Below are 19,704 nucleotides of genomic sequence, written 5' to 3'. Positions count from 1 at the left end.
AAGGGATTAAGAAGAGAGTGAGAGGAGAGCAAGCAGAGGCATCAATTATAGGAAGAGTTAGTGGAGATGGTGAGGTCAGCTAAGAGTTCAGGATTCGAGAGACAAGGGGGAAATGTAATCACACTGTGGTATCAGTCCCATCTAGGACTGATACCTGAACATAGAACAAATTCACAGATGTTAACAAACCACCAACAGACAGTGTAAGGGAAGGCCACGTGACCCATGGAATTCTTGGGAGAACTGGAAGCAGTTAAACTAAGTAATTCTTTGGGACCACTTGTCCCAGGCCAGATTTCTACTCAATATTATGGACAAGTGAAAAGTTTTAAAATCCTGCTACTGGAGCTTAGAGATCAACCCAGCTTATTTGCTTTTAGGGTAAGCTAGGGAATCTTTCCAGAAGGTCAATAGCAGCAGCTGAAAACAACTTAGTCCCAGATGTGGTCATTGACTTCAAGAAATCAGAGACAGATTTATTTATACTGATGTGGCTTGGCATCTACGAAGAACTCAGACCTTTGAAAAGGGTGACTGTAGGCAAGGATGCATCTGCATGTACCAGAAAAAAACCTTTACTGGGTCTTGACAAACCTGCTTTTAAAAGTCAGATGGCCAGAGCCAGTCTGGTGGGTCACTTCACTCTCCCCTTGAAACCCTTCCTAAAAGATTTCCAAAGATTTGCCTTTGGCTGGCCTCTATGATCAGCGACACCTGCTGTAAAGTGACTTTCCAAAGTTCCTTTCTATATGGATCTCATATGTTCTGTTTATAGACGTGTTTCTTCCCCTTCTAATTTGGCTTCTAGAGGGCAGCAGCCCTTTTTTGTTTTTTCTCTCTATCCCTGGTATAGGTTCTTGATAAATGCATTTTGATTCATTGGTTGACTATTCTTGGGGTCTCAAGAAGAGTAGTTGAGAGAGTTGATGGCTTCTTGTTTTTTGGTTTTCTTGATTTATCTTCTCGTAGTAGAGAATCAGTTCTCTGAGAGTAGGGACCGTCTTGTTCTCTTACTCCTATATCCCCAGTGCTTAGTATGTAGTAAGGGCTTCTTAATAAATGCTCCATCTGTCTGTCTGTGTCTCTTCTCTTACATTTTCATCTAAGTCAGGCACCAGGAATGAACTGTAGTCTTCATTTTAGCAAAAAAGTGTTTTGGAAACTTGGTCAACAGTTTCTATCTTACATTGTTGGAACCATGAATGAAAAAATTTAGGGAAGAGCCCAGGAATGGTCTCATCTGAGGGCCAGCTGAGCCCCTGACAGGAGTGCCAGGCAATAGGAAGGTCACAGAGTGAGTGAAGGCTTCAGAGCCTAGCTACTTGTGAAGACCTGCTACTAAGGACTTAAAGGGCAATCCCTGGACCCAGCTTAGGCAGGGGTCAGTGACTGGGTAGCATATCTCACTCACTAGGCAAATTTACTCCTACAGGTCCCATAAATGGCCCATCAAGTAGATGGTTGTGACTGGAAAGAGGCCTGGGTATGGTTAAAAGGAGACAGCCTATGAGAAAGACAGATTGGAGATGGTCGCTATGGAAACAGTGAAATGCCCATCTTTTGTCACAGCACCAAGATAAGCTGTCAATCAGGAGTGAGTAGGAAACAATGAAACAATGAAAGAGAAAGTATTGCATCAGCAAAAAGTACAAAAATACGTTTAGTTTTATTTTCTTAACATTTAACAAATAGGACTCCTGAGACCAGAGATTTCTGGTGAGGGGAGGAGCCTGGAGATACAGACATGAGTAAAGAACAATAGTCAGGTAGACGCAAGAGAGGAAAGATTTGTGGGGGGGATATACCCACAGAAAGACTTGACATTCTCTTTGAGTACTGAGACCACACTCTTTAATCCTCCATATTACTCTCTCTTCTCTAATTCTTAACTCTCCACACACCAAGCAGGTTTTAGGACCTAGAAGTTGCTTGGTCCTTTGGCATTGACTCAAGGCTGTTGCCTTCCCTCAGGCTCCTTGTGACCTCCCTTGTCTTGAGAAGAAAGAAGGAGAGTTTTGTTGTGTCGGGCTCAGTGGGCACTTAAATGCTTACTGGGTGCCAGGGTCTTGGAATAGAAACAAAGAAAAGAAATGAATCACAGCCCTTGACCTCAAGAAGTTACATTGAATGGGAGTGTATGTGATCATCCTCTCCCTACTGTTGGTTGCACTTAGGGGTGAATTCCTTTCTTAGTCTCTTTCTTCCAATCCCCTGTTGATGTCAGCTAAGTCTTTATATGGTTTTTTCTTCTTCGAGTAGAGATCCTGGTTTCCTTCTCATTCCTGATCAATAGTGTATCTTGGTGCTGTGACAAGAGGGCATTTTGTTGTTTCTGTAGCAACCATTTCAAATTAGCCTCCTTTTCTTATGGAATGCTTTTTTGTTTTTCCATCTTAGAATCAATACTAAATATCAGCTCCCAAGGCAGAAGAGTGATAGGGGCTAGGCAATTGGGCTGACGTGACTTGCCCAAGGTCACATAGCCAAGAAGTATCTGAGGCCAGATTTGAAGCAAAGACCTGGCTCTCTATCCACTAAATCACCCAGCTTTCCCAGGACTGCCTCCTTTTAAAGCCACCTTGGTCTCTTTCTACTCAGGCCACAAGATAGGATACTGTATGTATTTCATGAGCCACTTATAGGATTTATAGGAGTAATTTTGACTAGCGAGATTTGCCACCTAGTGATGGAACTCCATTGTTCAGTGCAGGGATTTCCCCTTAAGCCCATAGTAGCAGGGCTTCAAGAATTTCTGGGTTCTAAATCCCTCACTTACTCTGGGAGCCTTCTGTTACCCAGAATTCCTGATGGGAGCTCAACTGGCCCCCTGAGGAGATATATAGACCTTTTCTGGGCTCCTCCTCAGAGCTGGAAAAGTTTCTACTCTTGTCATTAGTACTTGTCAGAGCCTGGCCCTGGCTGGCAGAGTTTTGGGGAGGCTCCAGGGACACTGTAACACCATCAGGAGCACAGGGCATTAAAGAGAGATCATTGCACACAGGCCCTGTCCTAGAGGACTTCTCCTCTGGTGGCCAAGATGGGGAAGTGCCACTTGAAGAGGTCTTGTCCTCTGATTGCTCATCTGTATTAGGCAACATTCCAAAGAGAACCATTAAGAAGGCAGTATTCCATCCTTGTTTTGTGCCCACACATATACAAGGAGCCTTTGAGCCTTTCCTGAAACTTGACAGCTGCTGAGTGTGTGTGTGTGTGTGTGTGTGTGTGTGTGTGTGTTTTAAGGTGTGTTTTGGGGCCTTGGCACCCTCCCTAGCTTGTCAGCTGCCCTTCTAGTAAGCTGGTCAGGGGTATTCTTCAGAAGCCTTTCATAATTGACCCTGTCTATATTCAACAATGCCCCTTTACCTGTACCACTTAACAGCCACTGAGTTAGATACTGCCTCAATTATGTTGAAACACTTCATGTACAAAGTCCAGGTCATGTCCAGGTGACATTTACTCGCTGCCTAGGAGAAATATGGTCCTGGCTTAGAGATGGGCCAGATGCCAGCATCAAGGTGCTCAGTCTTAACTAGGGGCAGAAGGATTCATATCCAAACTATCAAGAAGAGAATGCCAAGGCTAGATGGAACCTTAAGGAATGCTTGTGTTTAAAGAGTGGAGGGAGCTAAAGGAGCATTAGAGGAGACTTAAGAAATCAATGAAGCCAGAAGAGAACCAGGAGAGTATGTCATTATAAAAGCCAAGGACTTTCCAAAAGGATGCACAGTCACCAGCCAGGGTCCTCAGGGTGGGGGAGAAATAAGGCCAGGAAACAAACAAACAAAAAAGTCTTTGGGTTTGGCCATAGGGAACCATGGGGATTTTGACAATTCAGGGCTGTTGGATTAGAGTGTGAAGACCAAAAGGTGATTGGGGTTCAGAATTGGGAACTGATGAATAAGAGATGGTGAGTAGAGGCTACACTTTGTGGAAATGTGGCTGTGAATAGAACAGCAAGAAGTAAAATGGCAGTACAATTGTTTTCTTCTAAGGTAGGAGTCACTGAGTGTACTTGTAAGCTGAAGGGGAGAAGGCATCCGTAGAGATGGGGAGAGGATGTATGAGCATCAGAAACCAGAGAGGGTAAACAAAGAGGGCATGGGATTCAAAGGGTGACCGCTCCCCCTGAAGAGCAATGAGAGCATGTGGGGGAGGCCATTGAGACACAGAGCAAGACACTTGACAGGTTTGATGTTGGCTGGTGTCAGTGTCAGGAAAGGAGGCAGCAGGTCAGCCAAGAAAGGAGGATGGGCAGAAGACATGCTGTCAGATGTATAGATGTCCCTTGGGCTTTTGTCTTTGCTCTGCTTTGTTAGGTTTGGGGGGAGATCATTGGGAAATAGCAGCAATTTGTGAAGCATCAGTTAAACTGAATTAAAGAAGAGAGACTGAGAACAGCCTCTGGGAATGGGAGCAAATCCACAAGCAAGGTTTAAAAAGAGGTTGTAGCCACAAGGGCACAACGTGAGCCTCCAGGCAGCTCAGTCTTGGGATTGGAGGAGGGCCACGTGCCTGCTTCTCTCATACACTCATCAGGATCAGTTAAGGGCATTGGTTGGATTGAACTGAAATGCCAGCTGCTTGTATTTGTTTTAAAATCAATCAGAGATCTGACCTGTTCTCTCTGGATCTAGTCATACACCTCTAATTCACTAAATGGTAAACGGTTCCCAGTTATGAGGCTTTCTCCTTAGACGCAGATAAATGTTACAGTGCCCATCAGTAGGCTTTCCATTGATCAGTCTGCTCTTTGCCCAGGTGTCCTGATGGTTATAACTTTTGAAGAAGTAATTTTTAAACCCTTATCTTCTGTCTTGGAATCAATACTAAGTATTGATTCCTAGACAGAATAGTGGTAACGGCCAGGCAATGGGGATTAAGTGACTTGCCCAGGAAGTGGGCTTGCTAGAAAGTGTCTAAGACCAGATTTGAACCCAGGACCTCCCATCTCTGGGCCTGGCTCTCAATCCATTGAACTACCTAGCTGCCCCCAAAGAAGTATTTTTTGAAAGCCTACTAATCTGCCTAATTTTTGTTGGGGAGCAAGGAGGGAAAATTTAAGACAAGATGAAGTTTTGAATGTAAAAATCAGAAACTCGGAGCTTGAGCCTTTTGAGTTTGAGGGCAAAATGACTAAAGGGATGGAGAAAGCTAGTGGTATTGTGCCCAATAGATGGAACTGGGGATAAGACCTGGAAGTGGTGTTTTTGTAGCCATACAGTAATAAAGTAATAGGAGCCAGGGCTTGTAGTGCTGTGTGAAGGGAAAGCACGAACCTAAGAAACACTTTGAAGATAGAATTGACAGTATTTTTTTTAATGGTTGTATGTAGGAAATGAAAAGTTTTCCTGACTCTTCATAAAGTTGTTTTCTATGATTTCATCTGATGAGGAAAATAGTAATTGTTAGAATTGGGTGAGAAGTGAATCTGATGAATATTTCACCAATTGAATAATCTTCCTTTTCCCATTTATAGGTACGCTATCCAGAGCGGATCACAATCTTAAGAGGAAACCACGAGAGCCGACAAATTACCCAGGTGTATGGCTTTTACGATGAGTGTCTGAGGAAGTATGGCAATGCCAACGTGTGGAAATACTTCACTGATCTGTTTGATTATCTCCCACTCACAGCTTTAGTAGATGGACAGGTAAGTATTTACAGTGATTAAGGTGGAGTTTGTGTGTTAAGAGAAAACCACACTTTTGTCAGAGATCTATTTGTAGCATTCTGGAAAAGTCAGTGCCTGTAACAGTGAGGAAGGCACTGAGCATTTCCAGAGAGCTACTGTGTACCAAGGCCCTGACAAATGTCATCTCCTTTGATCCTCACAATGACCCAAGGAGGTATATGCTTTTATCCCCATTTTACAGATGAAGAAACTCAGGCCCAGAGGGGTTAAGTGACTTGCCTAGAGTTTTTCAGTTAGTAAATGTCTGAGACTGGATTTGAACTCAGATGTTCCTGACTCCAGGCCCAAGGTTCTATCCACTGCACCATTTAGTTGCCTGTAGGAACTAAAAAGCAAATATTATCCATCATCCTGAGGGTGAGTGATGGGATCTGAGACTTCATTAGTCCAGGACCACTCAGGCAAGGCAGGTTGGCCCTTCTCTGAAGGTTAGGATCTTAGAGAGCTGCCTGGAGGCCTCATTGGTAAAAGTGATCTGCCAGGGGGGTCACTGGCTCTGAGGTGGGACTTTAACCCTAGTCTGTCCTGGTCCAAGGTCTGCTCTCTACTGCTTCCTGCCACCTCTCTCCTTGGCACATTTTAACATCTGAACATTGATTGGTAAGATGCTCTGTGTGTATCATTGGCTTTCTGCCTTGGAACACTCTGTGAAGTAGGAAGCAGCACCCAATTTTACAGCTTAGGAAACTTCAGCTTAACTTGCCTAGGGCCATGCAGAGAGTAGGTATTAGAGAAGACTTAAACCTAAGTCATTCTGGGGCAGCTAGGTTGGCTCAGTGTATAGAGAGCCAGGCTTGGAGAATGGGGGATCCAGAGTTCAAATCTGGCTTCATATTCCCTAGCTATGTGACCCTGGACAAGCCACTTAACCCCCATTGCCTAGTCCTTACCGCTCTTCTGCCTTGGGACTAAAACAGCATTGATTCTAAGATGGAAGGTAAGGGTTTAAAAAAGTCATCATGAAGGCAGCTCATGTTGTGTTGTATGGCATTAGGAAAGAGTATTGATTAGCAGGACACATATATCCAACATGAGCACATCTGTTCCCTGGAAGGTCCTTCACTCCTCTGGAGACCCTGACTCCTGAGATTCCGGAGGGTGGGATGGGGGGCTAAAGGAAGAGGACATTTGGCAGAAAGGCAGCATGAGAGGAGGAGAGAACTGAGCCCACTCTCTAGTCCTTAATTGTCTCTAGTAGACACAGGTCCATTAATAGAAAGGGAAGCCTCAAGGCAGTACTGACTGGCCATTTCTTTTCTGGCATGTCTTTGGATTATTGAGAATGTGGGTGGAGCTATGCCTACCCTTTACTGCCATGTATGAACTCTCATCTGTGGAGCCCCATGCATACTAGCTAGGCAGCTTATACAAAGGATTCTGGGAAAGAGGTTCTTCTAGTAATAGTAATAACAGCTAGCATTTATATAGTAGTACTTAAAGGGCAGCCAGGTGGCACAGTAGATAAAATGTCAGACCTGGAATCAGGAAGACTCTAATTCATATCTGACCTCAGACACTTAATGGGCTGTGTGACCCTAGGCATTTCACTTCACCCTGTTTGTCTCAGTTTCCTCATCTGTAAAACAAGCAAACAAGCTGGAGAAGGAAATGGCAATGCCATGAAAACCCCAAATGGAGTCACAAAGAATCAGACATGACATCAGCAACAAGTTAAGTGTTTGCATAGCACTGTACATATATTGACTCATTTGATTCTCACAACCACCCTAGGAGGTAGATGCTCATATTAATCCCTTTTTTGTAGGTAAAGAATTAAGGCACAGAGATATGAGTTCACTGAAGCAAATCTTGAACAAATTTATCCATGGAATTAAGTAGTTAAATTGACTTATAATTATAAGTAAGCTCATTTTCTTGTAGATAAGATTAGTGGGAATCATACATTTTTGAATTGATTTAAACTTAAAAGGTAAAAAATGATGGTAAGAAGTGCATCGTTCAAATAATTTTGGTACTTTTCATCAGATTTTTTGGTGAAAAAAAAAGACTTAAAATAGATTGAATCCTCTACTTTTTTTAGATATTTTGCCTCCATGGTGGCCTTTCTCCATCCATTGATACACTGGATCATATTAGAGCCCTGGATCGTCTGCAAGAAGTTCCACATGAGGTACTGTTTGAGTTTTAAGGGGATGAGCAATGATCTAGATGGCTGGGTGTTCCATTCATGTCAAATTCTGTGCCATTAAATGAGGCTTGAATTTCCCTTTCACCAGACATTACACCCAGAGTATTTCATTAGTCCTGAGAACTCAGGTCATGGTGCTACTAGAGAGGCTCCGATATAAGATGAGAGTCATTCAGGCCCCACTTGTTAAGGTCAGCCTCAAAAAACTGATGGCAATTCTCTCTTCCTCTTCATTGGTGTCTTAGGCTTTGGCCTAGGCCAGATCTCTAAAGGGAGATCTTAGGAGGCAGGAGGATTGGCTTGATAACATTGTCTTGGAGGTGGTGAAGCTGTGTTAGGAGAGGAGTCCTATTGAGCTTCCCTGTGTCCATAAAGGATTGAATAAGAGGAACAAAGTGAAATTAAAGTAGAAAATTTCTAGTTATTTTTAGAGTAGTAACACATTTAAATGGATCACCAAAGGTTAGTAATACCTCTGCATTTCAAAGACCCTGAAGAAGATGGTGTTGTGAAGATCTGAAGGCAGGTGACCTCAGTCAGTCTCAGAAGACCCTTTCTTCTTCCACCATCATCTGTCATTAATAGCTGCTGGAGAGATCAGAATTAGTCACTTTTGGCTGCACTGTTTGGTTTGTAAAGGGGGGTTCATTTTGTGAGAGAGGGGAGTCCTTCAGGAAGTGACTAGGATGTTAAAAAAGGAACAGAAAAGTTGACACTTAAAACAGGTTAGAATTAATGAAGGGGCTTTGTTTTGGGAAAGAGGGGCTGTAGGAGAGTTCTGTAGCTCCACAGAAAGGGCTAAGTGCCCCCTACCAGCTCCCATTCAGACCCCTGTAGTCCTCAAGGATAATTCTACAGGGATTTGGAATACTTAGTAAGTATTTCTGATGACTAAATGAAGGTTTGAGTAGATTTTGTTAATTTATGACATTGTCAACAGAAAGAATTGAATGGTGTTCTGGGGAAATGTTTTCATTGAGAGAACTCTTGGCACTCTCCCTCACTTTAGTACTATACTCCTCCTTCCTTCCTGGTGCCTGGGTAACACATGACTGACCATCTCAGCTATGCCAATGAGATTATGGCCACTTATACTCTGTGGCATCATTGTTCTTCCTTGACAGGGTCCAATGTGTGACCTGTTATGGTCAGATCCCGATGATCGTGGTGGATGGGGCATTTCTCCACGAGGTGCTGGTTACACATTTGGACAGGACATTTCTGAAACATTTAACCATGCCAATGGCCTCACACTGGTTTCCCGTGCTCACCAACTTGTGATGGAGGTATGCAGATTTGTACCAGAATGCTTTCTTCCACTTTAGATGGATCATAGACACCATTGTGTTCTCTGGCACTAGGACAGTCCTCTGTGTTAGCCACAAGGGGAAATGATTATTCCTCATTTGAGAGAGTGGAGAAGGGACTTGCTAATATGCCCTAGTAAGATTGATTATGTAGAAGGATGTGTTGCTTTGAAATGTTGTATTTCAATATGTTTGCACTAGATAGAGTTAATACACTATTTTACATCTATTCTAAGTCAGAAATAAATATCAGCACATAAAACCACGTATCTGATTCAGCTCTTCCTTGGGTGAAGGGAGAACTCACCTTACTGGTTCTGGAAGGTAAGTGTGTTGAAGTCCATGAACTATCTACTTCATCATAAATCACATCTTTTTAAAAATATCATTTGGTTTGTTTTTTTTTTGACACAGTGGATGCTTCCCAACAAATTCCAGAGAGAACTAACTTGGCACTCTCTGGGCCTCACAGTCTTGAACTCATTTAGGCTGTGGTGTTCCCTGGGTGCCCTGTTCTTTTGGCTCCTGCATCTTCAGCCTTTTAGGGCTCCTCTATCTTTACCTCTTCTTTTCCCATGATCCTGCCAGTCATTGAACCTGTCCCAGCCTCAGTTTCCCCATCTGTAAAATGGAAATAATTGCAGCCTTCACATAGCCTTTGTAAGGTTCCATTCAGATGACGTCAGTGAAGCCCTTTGCAGACCTACAAAGGTCATTGACATCATTTTTTGTTGTGTCCTCTGCCTAGTAGAATGTCAACTCCTTGAGATTAGAGTAGCCAGTGTCAGCAGCAGGATTTGATCTCAGGCCTTGCTGACTCCAGGCCTCTCCTCTCTGACCCTCTGGCCATTTAGTACCCTCAGATAAGCCTTGTGAGATTTCCCCTCCATGATTGTATGCTGTGGGCAGTTCTCCTCCATATCTTTCCTTTCATTGCTGAGAGTAGCACCATATTGTGTGAGGATGGTCAAGGATGTTGAGACCTCCCTCTGGGTATCTTTTTGTCATCTCTGCCCTGACCATCTCATTGGTTCCTCTTCTCACACCCAGTCTATCTAGGTATGTTTTGTTCTACTCCTCCTTCCTTAGAAGTTCCTCATTGGTTGTCCCATGCACTGTGACCCTTTCCCTTGTACTCATTGTCTAGAGCAATCCCATTGCAAGTTGGAAAGACAAAGATGGGCTTTCTACAGAAGGGTGGAATTCCTGAAGGTAATCTAGCTAAGGCTGCTGTCCTAGAGTGGGCTCCTGTTTGTTTTCCCTCTATCCTGTGCTCATAGACACAGGGGTGGATGACTTGAAGGGAGATCCAGGTCCATAGATTTTATAATGAAGGTAATGGATGGCCAGCAGCCACTCAGTCTCTCTTTGGTATTGGAATTTGGAAGGTTGGGTTTCTTTAATTGTGAGCTCGGTGCTGCCCTCTAGGCCTGGCCATGGGCCATTGTTATTTCTCTATGAAAGCTAGATCCTACCAAGAATTCCCTAGGTTCACAGCTTTGACTCTCCTAAAATTTTAGTGCAGTCAGTAAAATAGGTATGTGGTTAGTTTTTGATGTTTTCTCTGCCACTTTTTGCATGAGAAAACCAGGAATTTTTTAATACCTTCTCCTCCTTCAGGTACTTGGTCTGCCAGTCCTCCATTGGCCATATGATTGTTTTCTGGCATGACTTTCCTCCAAATGGACGGGGTCCAGTCCAGTTGCTTCTCCCATTGCAGATTTTTTCCATTTTCTCTTGTTTGTTGTCTTGCCATTTCAATTCTTAAATGAATTTGCTTTGTTGGGTCTTTATCAGGCTTTCTTTGGGTTCATTTTACACAACACTCCTTTTGGCCTTAGGAGACAGCCCCTCCTTATCCTTCACAACAGTTTACAAGTGACTTCAGAGTCTGTTGCCTTTGGTCACCGTTTCTGTCTTCCTTAAAAATAAAGCATTTGCTAACTGGCAGTGGACTTACCTAAGTTATCTGATGCCACTTCTCATTTTACATTATTAATTACCTGATTAAATAGTTCAGCATTCAGTTGTTTTGGTTGTATGCCTTATTTCTCATACTTCCTTCTAGCTTTTTACTCATTCTCATCTTTGCTCTTACAAGTCAGGGTCATGTCCTATATAAAGTGAGTCTTTTCTTGATTGTTAAAAATTGAACTATCTTTCATTTGGCATGGAGAAGTTAAATATGTTCTTCCCAAGAAATTGCCTGGTATGTTGATAGAACACCTTTATCTTTAGGAATTAAAAATAGAACTCTTATTCAGGATTTAAGGTAAATTGGTTTGCTGTAAGATTTAAAGGAATTGTAGATCTTCCACTTTGAAATACTATTGTCTCATTTAGAACTTTTTATGTGAACCTTCTTTTCTTAATTGTGGGTTCTGGGTTAGCATCTTGAGGCTCCCTAGGCTATATTTCTAAATGCCAGGAGTGGGAGTCAAACCTAGAGCTTCATGGCTCCTGCACTACCTCTTATTACTCTGCTTCTTCTCTATTTTCTCTTGCTTGTGTCATTATGTTTATTAGCCTTTTAAAAAAATAACAGTAACTCAGATGCTTTTTTGAAAATGTTTCAGGGTTACAACTGGTGTCATGATCGGAACGTGGTTACCATTTTCAGTGCCCCCAATTACTGCTACCGTTGTGGGAACCAGGCTGCTATCATGGAACTCGATGACACTTTAAAATATTCCTTGTAAGTATCACACAATTTAGAAAGAAAATAAAAGTGGAGATGGCAGAATTAAGTCACATATTAAAACAGAAGTTAATATTTCCACATTTCTTTCATATGTGAAAGGAAAATTTTAAAAAATTACAATTATGTTTTAATCCAGTTCACTAAACATTTATTGAATCAATATAATTGAATATGAGTTTTTGGCCAATGTGATTGTTTTGGAAGATACTAGGGAACAGAATTAGTGATTGACAATTAGAAGAGGGGAAGTGTTATCTTGATTTTCAGCAGAAGGAAAAGAACAGAATCTGCAAACTCTAGGGTAGCATAACTAATGTGCATACTGGGAAATGCCAGATTCCATTTTTTTTCTTTAGTCAATTTCAAACATTATTCCTTGGTTACAAAAATCATTTTCTATTCCTCCCTCTCCTCCCTCCTGCCCCTCCCAAAGCCAACGCGCAATTCCACTGGGTATTGCATGTGTCCTTTTTCAGAACCCATTTCCATGTTGTTGGTATTTGCACTAGGATGTTCATTTAGAGTCTATATCTCCAATCATATCCCCTTGACCCATGTCATCAAGCAGTTGTTTTTCTTCTGTGTTTCTACTCTCACAGTTTTTCCTCTGAATGTAGATAGTGTTTTTTCTCCTGTATCCCTCCGGGTTGTTCAGGGACACTGCATTACCACTAATGGAGGAGTCCATTACGTTCGATTATACCACAGTGTATTAGTCTCTGTGTACAATGTTCTCCTGGTTCTGCTCCTCTCGCTCTGCATCACTTCCTGGAGGTTGTTCCAATCTCCATGGAATTCCTCCACTTTATTATTCCTTTGAGCACAATAGTATTCCATCACCAACATATACCACAATTTGTTCAGCCATTCCCCAATGGAAGGGCATCCTCTCATTTTCCAATTTTTGGCCACCACAAAGAGTGCAGCTATGAATATTCTTATACATGTCTTTTTCCTTATTATCTCTTTGGGGTACAAGCCCAGCAGTGCTATGGCTGGATCAAAGGGCAGACAGTCTTTTAGTGCCCTTTGGGCATAGTTCCAAATTGCCCTTCAGAATGGTTGGATTAGTTCACAACTCCACCAGCAATGAATTAATGTCCCAATTTTACCACATCCCCTCCAGCATTCATTACTTTCTACAACTGTGATGTTAGCCACAGATTCCATCTTTAAAGAAATGATCTGCGGCAGTTAGGTAGTTCCAAGAGAACCAGGCCTAGAGATTGGGTTCAGATATGACTTCAGACACTTCCTAGCTGTGTGACCCTGGGCAAGTCACTTAATCCCAATTGCCTGGTCTTTTCCTTTCTTCTGCCTTGGAACCAATACCCAGTATGGATTCTAAGGCAGTAGAAGTGATGGTTAGTGAATATCCAGTAGAATGGAACAGTCTTGATTTCATCAGCTTAAGGTTCACCAGACTGGGAACTAAGGAATTAAGGGAATGCTCTTAGAGAAAGATGACAGACGGGCTTGCAGAGGAAAAGACTCAGACTTGGCAAGTGGGAGGTTCTTGCCGTCTACATCTGATTGGTGATCTGATTCCCTTGGTTCTGTTTGGCCCCAGAGAGTAGAGGAAGGAGCAATGGGGGGAAGTTCCGAGGTCAATTAAGGCCAGCTTCCTAACTATTGGAGGTGTTCAGTGAAGCTGAAAATACAAAGAAGGTTCCCATTGGGTCTTGGAGATTCAATGGTTAAAATGGCCAAACACAGTGTAGCTCTTCTTCATTAGTCAACACCGAATGGGCAGATCTGGTGAGACTCATAACATCCAAGTAGACCCTAATGGAATTGCCCATCGATGAAAGAATTGTTTTGGGCTCTGTACTGTTTGGACCAAAGGGAAGCAGGGGCCCATTATTAGTGATGTATCTTAGCTCTCTTTTCTCTTGCCTCTTTTGTATTCAAGTGATTGTAAGGTTGTAAAAACATGAGCATCTTGCCTGGGCCCTAAGGAATGCATGCACCCAAGTACCTGACTGTGAACCTTGTTTCAGGTCGAGGCTTAGAGACCGGCCTGCTGGCTACTAGGTTGTCTCCTCTATCATCTTGTCTTTTCCATCTGTTCATTAGCCCATTGTTTTCTTTAGATTGGGTTTCTGCTAGTGATAGTGAAAGGGGAAAGGACCCCAGAAAGGAACATCCCTGGGTAACTTTTTGGGTTTCTCTTTGTACAGCCTGCAATTTGACCCTGCACCCCGTCGTGGAGAGCCCCATGTAACTCGGCGCACCCCAGACTACTTCCTATAAACAGCTTTGGGGAAAATCTATGAGAAATATCTGGAAGTATATCCGGCATCTTTTTTACTAAACGACAAGAATCGACATGTTTGTGTAACAAATTGGGGTCTGTGTCTGCATCAGTGCCCATCATGGACCAAACTGTGCCGCAGCTTGCTCAGCACTGAGCAAGCCCACCGAGGCTGAAAGCCACCCCCACCCCTGTCTTAGGTCGGTTGGTCAGTCAGTCAGTCAGTCTGCCTGCTGTATTTGGAGTCCCTGTTTTCTTCTGGACTGTTCAAACAGAAAAGGTAACTAATACCTCCATCTCCTTTTGCGCTTATTAATATGTAAATTTTAGTTTTAGTGTTTAACTGGCATGGATTAGAGAATTTGGAGTTTATTTTTAAAGAAAATGCACAAAGTAACTTTGACATAACTCATCACTCTTTATTTTATTAAAATGTATGATTAACTTAACTGGAGAAAGGCGAAGGAGATTCCCCTTGGGAGTACGTTGTCATAACATTAGAGAGATTTCCTTCATTTAAGCTAAATGACTGTTTGGTGTTGATCTCCCTCTTTTTCTGTATACCTGTCAGAAGTGCTTGCATCTTCTTGGCTGTATTGGAACCAATAAACTTGAGTTGTAAACCCGAGTGTCCTGGATTGCTATGGTATGCGTCGCTAGGAAATGTTTGTTGGGGAATAGTTAGCCCAGACCGAAACCAGAAGTGCTCTCATCTAAGATGCTAACTTCAGGGCAGTTTGGTGGTTAAGTGGCTAGAGTGCCAGGCCCAGAGATGGGAGGTCTTGGGTTCAAATGTGACCTATGACACTGTGTGACACTGGGCAAGTCACATAAGCCCCATTGCTTACCCTTTACTATTCTTCTGCCTTGGAACCAATACTCACTATTTATTACAAGAGAGAAGGAAAGAGTTTTAACAAATAAAATAAGGACTTCTTTTACTTGATCTATTATGTGGCAAATATAAAAAGGGACATACTCTCCAGCAGTTACCAGATCAAGACAAGAACAAGCCATTTCTGGGTTGGCTTTCCAGCTTAGGTGACCTATTTTTGGAGTGCTTACATTTAATGTGCAGCTGTCAGAGGTAGGTTGTGTAAGGATGAATAAATTAATTCTCCAGGACCACAGCCATGTGCAACAGTCAAGATGCAGCTTTCATTTTTAAACAAGTAAGGATCTCTGCTTTCTTAAGAAATCAGAGCCTGAGACTGGGGTCATTTGATTTCTCCTCTCTCATATTTACATAGCATTTGGTAGTGAATGGTAACTTGGGACAATTGAGGTGGAAAACCCAGGGTAGCATTTAGGTATGGATTTGAGTTGTTAGTTGAATATAAATGGATTTAAAATCAGCTTGAGCCCCATACCACCTCAGGCTTCTGCCTCCCCTGACTCTTCCACCGTCTGCTAGGAGAAATCCCATGGGAGTTGGGTCTCATCCTTCCACCTCTTGCAGTCCCTCCCTCTACCCATGTCCATGTTCCTAAGGTCTGCAATCTCTCCCTGTTCCTCCTTCTCCTTCCCTTCTCTTCCTTCCTCCAAGGCTTCTACAGCAGCTCCTTCTACAATGTTCTCTTGTCACCTGTCCCACATCCTCATCCCTGGGTAACTCCCACTGCTCTTCATCTTTCATTTGAGCTACTTTCCACCAGTGGCCACTAACCTTGCCTTTTTCCCTGGCTCCTCAACAGTGCTGCACCAGTCAGGGGCATGCCAGGGAAGCTCCTTGCTCTAATCCATCTCCCGCTTAGCCACCATGGTGATCTTCTTTGAGCTCAGATTCTACCATGTCACCCCCTACTCCATAAACTTCATTGGCTCCTATTGCTTCCAGAAGCAAATGGGAAACCCTCTCTTTCACAGCCTCCATGTGATCTCTGATGCTGACCTTGTTGCTGTGACTTGTACATGATGTTCCATAACCTGGCTCTTGATCTCTTTGATGGCTTTCCCCTGCCTGGAGTGCTCGTCCTTCCTCATTCTTCTGACTTCCTTCTAAGGAGCCACTTAAATCCCATCATCTTCTTTCTTTTGTTTTTTAATTTTAATTTTTAAATATTTTTCCATGTTTCCATGATTCATATTCTTTCCTCCCCCCTCCCAGAGCTGACAAGCAATTCCACTGAAAATTCCATCTTTTTGAGGCTTTTCCCGGCCCCATTTAATGGGAGTGCCCACCCTCAGAGAAGGGCCTTGATTTGTATCTTTTTTTTTTTACTTTTTAAACATTTTATTTGGTTATTTATAAAAATTATTCATTGGAAACGATGATTATCTTTTCCTCCCCCCACCCCCCTCCCACCACTTCTCCCATAGCTGGCGCACAATTCCACTGGGTTTCACATGTGTTCTTGGTTCGAACCCATTTCCATGTTATTGGTATTTGCACCAGAGTGTTCATTTAGAGTCTCTCCTCAGTCATATCCCCTCCACCCCTATAGTCAAGCAGTTGCTTTTCATTGGTGTTTTTACTCCCACAGTTTATTCTCTGCTTGTGGATAGTGTTTTTTAGATCCCTGCAGATTGTTCAGAGACATTGCATTGTCCCTAGTGGAGGAGTCCTTTACCTTTGATTGTACCACAGTGTATCAGTCTCTGTGTACAATGTTTTCCTGGTTCTGCTCCTTTCGCTCTGCATCACTTCCTAGAGGTTGTTCCAGTCTCCATGGAATTCCTCCACTTTATTATTCCTTTTTGCACAATAGTATTCCATCACCAACAGATACCACAATTTGTTCAGCCATTCCCCAATTAAAGGGCATCCCCTCATTTTCCAATTTTTTGCCACCAGAAAGAGCGCAGCTATGAATATTCTTGTACATGTCTTTTTCCTTATTATCTCTTTGGGGTACAAACCCAGCAGTGCTATGGCTGGGTCAAAGGGCAGACAGCCTTTTAGTGCCCTTTGGGCATAGTTCCAAATTGCCCTCCAGAATGGTTGGGTCAATTCACAACTCCACCAGCAATGAATTAATGTCCCAACTTTGCCACATCCCCTCCAGCATTCATTACTTTCCTTTGCTGTCATGTTAGCCAATCTGCTAGGTGTGAGGTGGTACCTCAGAGTTGTTTTGATTTGCATCTCTCTGATTATAAGAGATGTAGAACACTTCTTCATGTGCTTATTAATAGTTTTGATTTCTTTATCTGAGAACTGCCTATCCATGTCCCTTGCCCATTTATCAATTGGGGAATGGCTTGATTTTTTGTACAATTGATTTAGCTCTTTGTAAATTTGAGTAATTAAACCTTTGTCAGAGGTTTCTATGAAGATTTTTTCCCAGTTTGTTGCTTTCCTTCTGATTTTAGTTATATTGGTTTTGTTTGTACAAAAGCTTTTTAATTTGATGTAGTAGAAATTATTTATTTTACATTTTGTGATTCTTTCTATGTCTTGCTTGGTTTTAAAGTCTTTCCCTTCCCAAAGGTCTGACATGTATACTATTCTGTGTTTACCTCATTTACTTATGGTTTCCTTCTTTATGTTTAAGTCATTCACCCATTTTGAATTTATCTTGGTGTAGGGTGTGAGGTGTTGATCTAATCCTAATCTCTCCCACACTGTCTTCCAGTTTTCCCAGCAGTTTTTATCAAATAGTGGATTTTTGACCCAAAAGCTGGGATCTTTGGGTTTATCGTATACTGTCTTGCTGAGGTCACTTACCCCAAGTCTATTCCACTGATCCTTTCTGTCTCGATTTGTATCTTTTATGCCATCATTGTTGATGCTTGTCTTTCCCTTAGACTGGGAGCTGCCCTAGGGCAGGGCCTGTCTTTGGCCTTTCTCTGTATCCCTAACCCCCACATTGTAAGAGCTTACTGGCTGCCTGCCTGACTTCCCTCCCCAACCCTCTCCACCAAACCCCCAATACCTACAGCAGTGTGCAATGAGCCAAGATGTGGATGGACTTAAATAAAGACTCTAAGGGGGCAGCTTGGTGGCACAGTGGATAGCCAGGCCCAGAGACAGAAGGTCCTGGGTTCAAATATGGCTTCAGATACTTCTTAGCTATATGTCACTTAACCCCCATTGCCTTACCACTAGCACTTACTGCTCTTCTGCCTTGGAACTAATACATAGTACTGATTCCAAGATGGAAGGTAAGGGTTTTAAAAAAAATGACTCCAGCTTTTCATTACTCCTCAATATGGCCTCCTTTCCTATAGTTAATGGTCCTCTGAGACTTGGCATTGAGTTCACGAGATTTTCAAAAGACCCCACCCTTGTATCACCCCGGAATGATAAGCAGTTGTAGCCTGTTGGTTTTCAGTGGAGCAGAAGCCATATTCCTTTCCATCTCAAGGAAGAATTTCTTAATTTTTCAGGTCATGTTGCAGTATTCTGTCTCCATTTGGAAATTTATGTCCTAGAATGGTTGTGTTCCTCAGGACATCAATATATTTATCAGTTCATCATTCCCCTAATGAGGATAAGACTTCCAGAGTCACTGGAAGTAAAAAAGGAATCCCCAGAATATCTTTTCCCTCCTTCCCTATTATTGTCGAGGGCAGCCCCATCTTCTCAATGTTCAGGCTCCCATCCTGGGAGTCGTCCTGGACCTCTCACGGCACTTAGACCTGTCGATTTCACCTTTGCAGCATCTCCTGTCCTCTCCTGCCACCTCTCCACTGAGGCTGCCGAGCCTGGTGCCAGGCCTCCTCCCCTGTGTCTGGGCTATTGCAGTAGCACTTCCCACTCCAGTCTGTCCTCCCTTCAGCCACCAAAGGGATTTTCCTAAAGCTCAGGATCAACTGAGTCACCCCTTCTATAAACTCAGATAGCTCCCTATTGTCTCCAGACTCAAATACAAAATATTCTATTTGGCATTCAGAGCTCTTTGTCACCTGGGCCCCTTCTTACTTTTCTAGTCTTCCTACATCCTATTTTCCATTCTGTAGTCTTTGATCCAGTGACCCCAGCTTCCTGGCCATCCTGTGAATAAAACCCTACATTTCTTGTTCTTGCCATTCTCTCAGGCTGTCTGGCATGTGCTCCCTCCTCCTTGACCTTGAGCCCTGGCTTCTTTTTTTTTTTTTAATTTTATAGTATTTTATTTGATCATTTCCATGCATTTTTCATTAAAGACAAAGATCATTTTCTTTTCCTCCCTCCCACCCCCCGTGGCTGACGTGTGATTCCACTGGTATCATATGTGTTCTTGACTTGAACCCATTGCCATGTTGTTAGTATTTGCATCAGAGTGTTCGCTCAGAGTCTCCCCATAGCCATTGTAGTCAGGCAGTTGCTTTTCCTCGGTGTTTCTACTCCCTCAGTTTGTCCTCTGCTTATGGATAGTGTTTTTTTCTCCTTGATCCCTGCAGATTGTGCAGGGACATTACACTGCCACTAATGGAGAAGTCCATTACGTTCGATTATACCACAGTGTGTTTGTCTCTGTGTACAATGTTCTCCTGGTTCTGCTCCTCTCACTCTGCATCACTTCCTGGAGGTCGTTCCAGTCTCCATGGAACTCCTCCACTTTATTATTCCTTTTTGCACAATAATATTCCATCACCAACATATACCACAATTTGTTCAGCCATTCCCCAATTGATGGGCATCCCCTCGTTTTCCAATTTTTGGCCACCACAAAGAGC

The 19,704-nt window shown here is 42.8% G+C and overlaps 1 protein-coding gene across 1 annotated transcript in view; it reads left to right on the top strand.

Moving 5' to 3' along the window:
* PPP2CB (protein phosphatase 2 catalytic subunit beta) overlaps nt 1–14,726 on the top strand; it is a 44,723-nt gene extending 29,997 nt beyond the window's left edge. The window contains exons 3-7 of the mRNA XM_001363754.5: nt 5,477–5,650; nt 7,734–7,823; nt 8,966–9,127; nt 11,725–11,843; nt 14,030–14,726. Coding sequence (XP_001363791.1) covers nt 5,477–5,650; nt 7,734–7,823; nt 8,966–9,127; nt 11,725–11,843; nt 14,030–14,102 — 618 coding nt within the window. The 3' untranslated portion in view covers nt 14,103–14,726. The remainder of the gene's footprint in view (nt 1–5,476; nt 5,651–7,733; nt 7,824–8,965; nt 9,128–11,724; nt 11,844–14,029) is intronic.
* Nucleotides 14,727–19,704: the final 4,978 nt, after the last annotated feature.

Source organism: Monodelphis domestica, chromosome 6, assembly GCF_027887165.1.
Source record: "Monodelphis domestica isolate mMonDom1 chromosome 6, mMonDom1.pri, whole genome shotgun sequence".
Lineage (NCBI taxonomy): Eukaryota > Metazoa > Chordata > Mammalia > Didelphimorphia > Didelphidae > Monodelphis > Monodelphis domestica.
Note: the sequence above shows the minus strand (reverse complement) of the source record. Positions and strands in the feature narration are given on the sequence as shown.